The 9895-nt window shown below is 45.9% G+C and overlaps 1 protein-coding gene across 1 annotated transcript; it reads right to left on the bottom strand.

Moving 5' to 3' along the window:
• Positions 1 to 5133: 5133 nt before the first annotated feature.
• Positions 5134 to 8745, bottom strand: LOC148775331 (WAP four-disulfide core domain protein 6A-like). The gene is made up of 4 exons (XM_088844341.1): positions 8643 to 8745; positions 7301 to 7432; positions 5810 to 5977; positions 5134 to 5156 (listed from the first exon to the last, which is right to left on the bottom strand). Exons 1-4 carry the CDS (start codon positions 8743 to 8745, stop codon positions 5134 to 5136), a joined length of 426 nt encoding a protein of 141 aa, XP_088700467.1.
• Positions 8746 to 9895: the final 1150 nt, after the last annotated feature.

Raw genomic sequence — 9895 nt, 5'->3', positions numbered from 1 at the left:
CTCCGCTGTTTCCTGCTAGAAGCTTCTATTTGTACATGTGTTTAAAAAAAAAGAGGGGAAAGTTATTGGGCTGTAAGAACTCTCTAGTCTCCTTTACCTGCTCTTTCCCAGAGGTTCCAAGCCATCCACAGTTTCCTCTGGGCATTTCTGGCTCTGGAGGCAGTTTTGAAAAGAGAATGAGGAGAAGAGAGATAAGGGGTCCTGGGTCTGCCTGCCACCACGAGTAACACCTAAAAATCCTACTCAAGGTATCCTCTTGAGTAGGGTTCTAAGGGGCAGAATAATGAGCAAACAGCTGACAACAAGGAGACACAGCATCTTCCATACCAGGACCTATGCTCAATCCTGAGGGCTCTGCACAGGAGTGTCTGAGCACAGAGTGCAGACCCTGTCATCCACAAAGCACACTTGGCCATTTACAAGGACCTCTGTGGTCCGTGAGGGCAGAACGATTCTGTTCCAGTCCCTCGTGCATGTAAACTTCAATCAAGAGCTGAGAGGCACCAATGGGATGGACAAGCATCAGTTGCTTATCGGATTTGGCAAGGTTCCTGAGCTTCCATGTTTTCTCAACTTTAGAAATACTCTTTGAATGTGAGTCCACCACTTTCATCTAACAGATGGGAAACTGAGATTCTACGAGGAGTACCTCTCCACCCTACTCGGTCCCAACCGGGTCATACATTCAATGAGGGGCAAAGTTGAGACTCATATTTCAACGTCTTTATTCCCAGAGAAGTGCTCTCCCCATAGGATGCAGACCAATGATGACTTTTTGGTAATTTGGCCTGCATCACAAAGATGTACAGGACTGGAACAGGCTTCCCAGGAGAACACAGGTGTGAAGGCAAGAGCAGTGTAAATGTGGGAGACACCACACACAAGAACCACTTGGCCAGGTGGTCACTCTGCCAAACTGCCAAATTAGCAGCGGTTTGGAGGTCTGCAGCCCAACCCTGCCTTATCCTCCCCAACTTTCAGAGACTCTAGTATTTTCTCCTAATGTCCTTCTGTACCAGGAGCAGGCACCAAAAAACGTGTTAAACCTCTATTTTTTTCTTTCCCTCACTGATGGATTGCCCCTTAAGTATCATTCCACCCACAGGTTCTATAAAATCACTTAGATCTTGAAGATTCCTGGACTCTCCTTCTGGAGATGACGATTTCTTAGAGGACAATTTCTGGGGGACCCACACTTTAGACAAGCTCCTCCCTATCCTAAGTGACCAGTCAGGCTCTTCTGTCCATGGGAAGTCTCCAGGCAAGACTACTGGAGTGTGTTGCCATGCCCTCCTCCAGATCTTCCAGACCCAGCAATCGAACCTGCATGTCCTGTGGCTCCTGCATTGGCAAACAAATTCTTTAACACTGAGCTACCAGGGAAGCCCCATAAGTGACCCTAAGTGACCATAATGTAGGTATTTGCTAACATCATTTTCAGAAATAGTCATAATTTAAGCAGCGCTTTTTAAGGAGGGAGAAACTGAGAGTTGAGAAGATGGTAGGTCTTACTAGACCAGTGAATGTACCCCAGATTCTTTAGAAGCTCTTGGTGCAAGTCAAAGCAAACAAGGAGTTTATTCAAACGTGACATCCAGGATGTGTGCTGTGGGGCTCCCTTCTCAAGCCTTGTGCCCTCTTATCTTGCCCCGCCTTTGGGGACCCCTTTTTTCTTCACCCAGCCTTCTCCATGTCGTTCCTCTTCCTCTCCCCTCCCCGCTTCCTGCTTCCATTCTATTCACTTCCTTATCGCATCTGTTCCAATTATCTACCAATTGCTGCAAATAAAATTTCCCCAGGGACTTCCCTCGTGATCCAATAGTTAAGATTCTGCCTTGCAATGCAGGGGACGCAGATTCCATCCCTGGTCAGGGAAATAAGACCTCACAAGCCACGAAGCAGCTAAGCCCACGCACTGCAATGGCTGAAGCCCATGGGCTCCAGAGGGCGCCAGCCACAACCAGAGAGTCCAGGGGCCACATCCAAGATCCCGTATGATGCAACTAAGACCCGGTGCAGCCAAATAAATCATTTTTTTAATTCCCCAAACTTGGTAGTTTAAAACAAATTTTTTATTTTTTGTGGGTGAGGAAATGGGAAGGAATCAGCTGGCTGGTCCTCTTTTGGGGTCTTCATAGGGTTGATGTTTGCTGGAGGCTCTGATGGGTTAGGAGCACATTCATGTGGCTGGAGACTGATGCTGCTCCTTAGGCAGAGCTTCTCTGGGTCTGTGGACCACAGCACCAACAGAGGCCTCTTTAGCATGATCATCTCAGCGTAGTTGGCCCCCTCCCTCTCCGTGACAGATGCATGAGCCCTTTCCAAGATGGAGCTACCCTCTATTAAGCCTCAAGTCTTAGGAACCCCTCACTTGAACAGACCCCTTGTAAGACTCTGAGAGTGGCCCAGGTAGTATGCTCTGTACCATCTCTGAAAGCAAGATCTTCTAACCAACCAGCCCGCTTTCTCTTTCCACTCCATCTTTCCCTCTCCTCCTGTGTCCAGTGATATTTAAAGGCAGCCAGCATTTATGGCATCCAGCTACAAGGAAATTGAGTTGGCGAAGCAACTGAGTTTGGAATTAGTGGGATATATTTAGATGTATGCGTGCTAAGTCGCTTCAGTCATGTCTGACTCTTTGTGACACTGTGGGTTGTAGCCCTCTAGGCTCCTCTGTCCATGGGATTCTCCAGGCATGAAACCTGAAATAGGTTACCATGCCCTCCTCCAGGGGATCTTCCCAACCCAGGGATCAAATCCCCATCTCTTATGTCTCTTGCATTGGCAGGCTGGTTCTTTACCACTAGAGCCACATGGGAAACCCCTATATTTAAGCAGTCATTCATGTATGTATGATACATCTATGTATTATGTATCAGTTATTTCTGTTAGGTAGTTAGAATAGGAAAAAGGAGTTCAGAATGGCCGTGGCTAAAAGACAAGGAAGGGGAAAGTTCATGAAAATAGAACAAAGGAATGTCTGAGAACCAGAGTGAGGACCTCAAGTAGAACAAACAGCACTCCTGCTAGCCCAATGTACACAGGGCAGGCCCAGGTGGAGGAGAAAAAACATATAAAGAGGAGCCAAAGGGCCAGGGGTCTCTCGCTCTCTTTCCCTGGCTCTCTCGCTCTCTTCTCTTTGCATCTTTTACGTCGGCATGCCTTCACACCTCGAGGATGTATTTTCCTTTTATTTTCTAAATAAAACTGAACTGTAACACAGTGCTGTGACACGGTCTGTCTGAGAGCTTTAATGTCTGTTGCTTCAAATTTTTGTTGTGACGAGACAGAACTGAAGAAATTACACGCTCCCACGACATTTCTATGTATCATATGTTGCTGCCATCTGTCTTGGTGCAAGAATGGTGCTAAGCAACATTCCTACCACCCACATGACACTAAGGAATGGGGCTAGACGTTGTGTTGTAATAAAATGTACCAAATTTACCTAGAAGGATGGAACAGTGGAGGAAAAACAAGGTCTAAAATGTATGGAACAAGAAAAATCATTCTGCAAAAAATTCTTCCAAATATCAGAAAAATAAATCTATGAAGAGAAAAAAATTAGTTCTGAAGGAAGCCTGTTCAGAGGAGGTGTTCTTTTTCTTTTTTAATTGGAGGGTAATTACTTTACAATATTGTATTAGTTTGTTGCAGAAACCAGTATTCGAGAAACCAAGCACCACACTCGGAGAGTTGGAGAACTCAGGTTTATTACGCCGGTGGACCCAGAAGAGTTAACACTCCAAGCTCTGAGCCCCAAACAAAGGGATTACAGAGTTTTTATAGACAGACTGTAGTGGGCAACACTAGCTGTTAATAGGCTGGTTTAAACTAAGGGGTTTTGCGTGCACAGGAACAGCAGTCAAGATGGGTAGGAGGATGCCTGACCTGGACAGGCCTAATTAAGAAGGTTTGCAGGGGCTGGGCAATTGCAAAGAGCAGGATAAGGGTGAGTGAGATAAACTCCAGTTCCTAGTATTGCAAGTCCCCACTTTCTGAAACTATGTGACCTACATGATCTGCAATTTGCAAGGGGCAAGCTGAGTTACAGAGGCAGAGGGAGAAAGAGGTTATGTTAAATTTTAACTTTTCCTCTTCAGTTTCTGCCGTACATCAACATGAATCAGTCACAGGTATACATATGTTCCTTCTCTCTTGACCTCCTTCCCACTTCCCATCCCAAGAACAGATGCTCTTTACTAGCAAGAATATACTTGATAATTCAATCTGTACAATTTAAAATGCACCATACGTTTTCTTCTTTTTTTGATGGAATTATACAAAGAAAATTTATTGAAATTCCTGTATCTTTAGGGCACAAACCTGCAGAACTACAACTATCACACATGGCTGTGTTATTTATGCACTTCCACCATAATCAAAATAGAAAGATAGTCATCTTTCGATCGGCCACAGTAAATCAAAGACTGAATCATCTTTCCATAGACATTGACTTTTACAGAAATAATGTCCTACATTTTAAAAAATCGATAATCCATCTAAATGGGATTTTGTGCAATTAGTAGTACTAGCTAGCTTTTTAAACTTTTCAATTGGTGCAATTTCCTTTCTCACTTGAAATAATATTCACTTTTAAATTTAATGTGCATTCCTTTTTAAAGGAACTTCTAAGCTTTAGTCCAGACAAAACCTGGACCTGCTCTGTTTCCATTCTTAAGCAGATTTATGGCAATCACACCAGGACAAAAAATATCACCAGCCCTCTACAGCATTTTCATACTCTTCTGTCCCTCCGTTGGTGTCACTGGGAGATCCAATGACATGTTCTCTGCAGAGGGAACATGTGAATTATTCAGTCGCAGAGAACTCAGACCTCACAGAGCGCTTTATTGGGGGGAATCTGAAGGTTTCCAGAGGATGAATGGAGGCCCTGAAAGTTGGAAAAATAGGGTCACACACTGAGAAGGGATCAAAGCGCGAAGGGCATTATGTTTGAAGAGTAACTGAGCTGGAGGAAAGGATGTCAGCAAATCATGAGGCTCCTCGAGGAAACCGCCAAAGTCTTCGCAGCTGAGATTCGACCAGTGGAAGCCAACATGGAACATCTGTCAGGCACACCTGGAGAGATCCCTGGAATAAGCCAAATCCTGGAGGCTGTTCCAGCTTTCTTTATCCCAGCCAGCTGACTGACCCTGCAAGACAGCAGGATGAAAAATGATGTCCTGGTGAGATGCTGGGGCCTTTCTCACCTCCAGGACCATAGCCTGCAATTAATGGAAGAAAGGAGATGGCATCATTTTTATATCATTTCACAGGGAGAGAAAACAGAAGTGGAGTGTCTTCAGGGGCTCATACAGTGATCGTGTGTTCTGGTTTTTCCAATAGTCCCAGTTTATGCCTGTTGTTACCAGTGTAATAATTAATGGCATCTCCTTTCACTCTTAAAAATATCTTGGTTTGGTCATTATGCCATGTGGTTGTCCTGGCTATAATCACCTTAAGAAAATAAAAAGAATCAGTGAAGAGGTTTGACAGAAGTTAAGGCCTGGAGCAACTGGCTGGTGCATGGTGCCCAGCTCTGGGCCGGTTCCCTGGGCCTTCTTCTGACTTGATCTCAGCTACTCCACCACCTCTGTTTACTCTGTCTGTACCCACCATTCATTTCATATTCACCCCCATCCCTTTGATCACTGCTCCCTTTCCCAAAACATCCTCTACTTACCCTTCTGTGAGCTGCATTCTTACCTCTGGATCATAAGCCCCAAGACTGCCAGGCTTCTGAAATGGACCAGTTAGCACCAGGCCTCCCAGGGTGGCCCAGGTTAGCATGGAAACTGGGACTTACTTCTCCGGGGGCAGATAGCATGGCAGACACCTTCAGATTGGAAGTTGTTATTGTTCCCTTGGCAACCTCCATAGATAAATGAGGAACAGGTTTCTTTTTCCTGATCATACCACCAGCGCACAAAGAAGGCGTTGCAGGGGCCAGGAACCTTTGGCAAAGTGCACACATCTGCAGGGAGATTGAGGGGCAGAGCTGTGTCAATGTCTGCCTCCCTAAGGAATGTTCCAAGCACGTGCAAAGGCATGGGATGGGAGGGCGGGGGAATGCAAAGGCATGAAAATTTTAGCACACGGCACAGAACTCATCCTGCATGGATGCTTCAGGAATGTTTACAGTAAAAAATCCTGAACGGAAGCATTTACTGAGCAACTGTTTTGTGCACAGTCCTAGGAGGTACAGATAGAGTTCTTTAGAACCTCATAGTCTAAAGCACAATGAGCACACAGTTATTAAAGGGTCAGGCACTGTTCTCACTACTTAATATATATTAACACATAGTTTTAGGAGGTAGGTCCTCTTATCATCTTCATTTTTCAAATGAACAAACTGAGACTCAGAGAGGCTAAGTCACTTCCCTAAGGTCACATATAGATGGTAAGGGATTTGAATGTAGATAGTCTGTTGCTTTTAACATTGAGACCAGATCCTTTACTCTGACTGGCAAGGCCCTACCTTGTCAGAGCTTTCTCTACCTACTCTAGCTTTATCGTTCTCATCTCTTACCATACTCATGGCCTTCTCTGTTCTCTGGGCTTCCTAGCTTGAGGATGGTGTCTTCTCACACAGGGCCTTTGCACATGCTGTTCCCTGTGCCAGAAACATCCTCCCTTTCATTTTTCCTACCTTCTACCCATCTTTCAAATCTTAAATCATGGATTCCTTTCCTGTCCCCCCTGGCTACACTGAGCAAGTGGAGCCCATCATGGGTGTCAGGGCCACTAGTAAATGTTTGTTTAATGAATGAATAACCCTTGATGAACAAGGTCTTCTTTAGAACTCAGTGATATGGGCAGAGAGAAAAGAGTGTAGGAGATCAAAGATGTCTAGGAGAGGCATCCAGAATTTCTACAGACAGACAGGCCAGAAAAGAAGCTAGGAAATACAGATTATATACCTGTTTTTTATAGTTATCATGTCACCTGCCACCATGCTGGCATTTGATGAGACTTCAATAGCTACTTAGCATCTCAGAGGATCACAAAATACTCACACCTTTCTTAGAAACAGAAAAACTAAGACCCATAAAGGAAAAATTACATTACTCACATCACACAACTAAATAGAGGCAGAAATGAGATAAAACCCACGTCTGTCAACACCCTCCCCAGCCCAGCATCGACAGGATTTGTGCCAAGTTAAGATGCACCCCATCTCTTGGTCAGAGACCAGTCCTCAACAAACCAGGGGAGGAGTACAACAATACCAGCACAGGTGGCAGAAAGTAGGGGTAGGGGTGAGGGTGTCAGACAATCCAAGGGATTGGTGAGTTACCTTTGTTGATATCTAAACATTTCTTTCCACAGTTAAACAGGCAACATTTCATCTTCTTTGGGCAATCTCTGCTGTTCATACATAGGTCTCTTTCTTGTATTTCACATCTTACCCTATTTCGGGGACACTGCCCTGAGGGACAAAAGGATATACTCGTCTGGAACCTTGAAGGGGCTGGAGCCCTCCCTTCCCAGGGCCAGGACACCGCCAAAGGAGGGAAGCTGTTTTCACTTCACCTCTCACCTTCAGGGAGCTCAGAATTTTCCCAACCATACCCCCACTCCCAACCACATAACCGCTCAACATCTGATCTCTAGACCCATTGTCCATAAGGTTCCAGGGACAGAGATGCTCATCCCAGGACTATTCTGGTCACTTGGCCTTCCCGTATTTGGATGTTCCCTGGCTGCAGACAGGGGTGTTTCAACTCTCAGTGGTTGCGAACTCCCTTTCTGGAATCAGGGCTTTTGAATTCTGTGCATCCCTTGGTGTGGCAGGAACCGTCCCTGAACCTTGATTTTCTTCATTTGCTGAGAGGGCTTTTTCGAGGATTCATGTGACAAACCTTGTAAAGCCATTGTCAAGCTGCCCAGGGCCTCATTAGGATCCCCATCCACCATCCCCATCCTTCTCCTGCTCATCATTATAACCAGTATTGATTAAGTGTTTATTGTGTCCCTGTTTCTTTTCTCTTCAGTCTTCCTTACCGCTCTTCTGGGTAAGCTTTGTCAACATTCACATTTTGTAAAAAGGAGCTGCTGTAAACTTGCCAAGATCACACAGCTACCAGGAAGTGGAACGAGATTTGGCCCTGCCGTGTGTGGCTCCGCTGCTGTCTGAGGGCTCAGTTTCTCTCTGCTGCTAATGGCAGGGGTCTTCATTATGTCAGCATTCCAGGGGACTTTCAAAGACCCTCCTTTACCCCAAAGGCAACGATCCCCTGTAGGTGTGGAGGTGGGGGTGGGGAAATTTTGGAGGGCTACAGTGAGAAGACTTAGGAGTTGATGAAGGTGGTGCTGGGGGCGGGGAGTGGCCTTTCTTATGAGGAATTTTCCCAAGTTCCCTTAGTCTGTTTCATCCAAACCCTTCTAGGAAGAAGTCCTCACATAATGATGGTGGGAAGTCATGATCCCGAGCCACAGGCTCAGGTTCCTGCATTCACCAAGGACATCTTAACCAGGAGGAAAGCGGCTAAAAGGAGTTCTCCGGATATGGTTCTTCTTTCTCCCCCAGGATCCCAGACATAGGTGGGGGAACACATTTCTCATCAGCAAATTTTTTGTTCCTTCCTCCCAGCCACGCTCCGTTTCTCCACTAGGAAGACTGAGTCTTCAATTCTTGCTTTGATACTTACTTAGAAAGAATGCCTCCACCAGCCCAGGTTCCTGGACACCCCCCAAGAGAATGAATAGTATCAGGATTGGCAAAATTCCAAGGAACCCCATTTCAGGAGGGACTCGCCTGGCTGGCAGCACCAAAACCAGGAACTCCTGCTCTGCAGCTTCTGCTTCTGAACTTTGGCTGCCCCGGCCTAGCTTGACACTCCAGGAAACCACACATCACTGGAGCCAAGCCAGCCACACTCCCTCTTCTGGGGAACGACAAGCCCCGGAGGCCATCAGTGGGACTAGCTGACTCCCACAATGTCAACCTTTGCGGGGAGGAGCTCTTTGATAGACAGCTCCCTCTTCTCATCTCATTGAGGCTCTCTGGCTTTCTGGTCAACCAGGGAGGACAAAGCTTGTCAGGGGCTTCTAGACCCCCTAGGCAGAAGGGCATATTTGATTTCAGGATCTTCTGTTTTCCAGGGGGAGTTTGGAGATCATGAGGATCCTAGTTCTCTTGTCTCTTTCTAATCTTACCCTTCTCCCGACGTATCTATTTTGGTCTGCTTATTTTCCTCACACTGCTATTGTTTGTTTGTTTTTCCTTCTCTCAGCACCTTTCTTTTATACTGCCTATTATTTCTCTCTTTTTCTTTGCATTTCCCTCTGTCTGGGTCTCTTTCTCCCAGCTGTTCATCTCTCTTCTGTCTTTCTCTTCCTTCTTTTTGGGCAACCACTTTTCGTTCTGTGTGTGTGATCAGTCATACAGTTGCATCCAGTTCTTTGTGACCCCATGGACTGTAACCCGCCAGGCTCCTCTGTCCATGGGATTTTCCAGGCAAGAATCCTGGAGTGGGTTGCCATTTCCTTCTCCAGGGGATCTTCCTGACTCAGGGATCAAAGATCCCTGCACCCCCTGCATTGATGGGTGGATTCTTTACCACAGCACCACCTAATCGGATAGGCACCACTTTTCTTTAACCATTGTCAAAGAGTAAAGGTATCGTCATGAGTAGCATGTGGGGGAAGAAACAGGCTGATTTGAGAATGAACCAAATCTTCAGAGAGTGCCTGTTAAAGTTGTGGTGCTTTGAAAGCAGGAGAGAAGGTTATAGCTAATGGAGAGCTTCGATCACCTCTGACTGTAATTTGAAATCAGTGATGCAGGGAGTGGGGTGGGGGAAATAAATGTCAGTTATGACCTCATAGCTAGCTGCAGCACTGGGGCCTTAAGAATGTTCTTTTGAACTTTCCAATTTAAGGCTTGCAG

The sequence above is a fragment of the Moschus berezovskii genome, chromosome 15, assembly GCF_049115385.1.
Source record: "Moschus berezovskii isolate FMDL1 chromosome 15, NW_MosBer_1.0, whole genome shotgun sequence".
Taxonomy (NCBI): Eukaryota; Metazoa; Chordata; class Mammalia; order Artiodactyla; family Moschidae; genus Moschus; species Moschus berezovskii.
The sequence above is the reverse complement of the archived record's forward strand: the minus strand, read 5'-3'. Positions and strand labels throughout refer to the sequence as shown.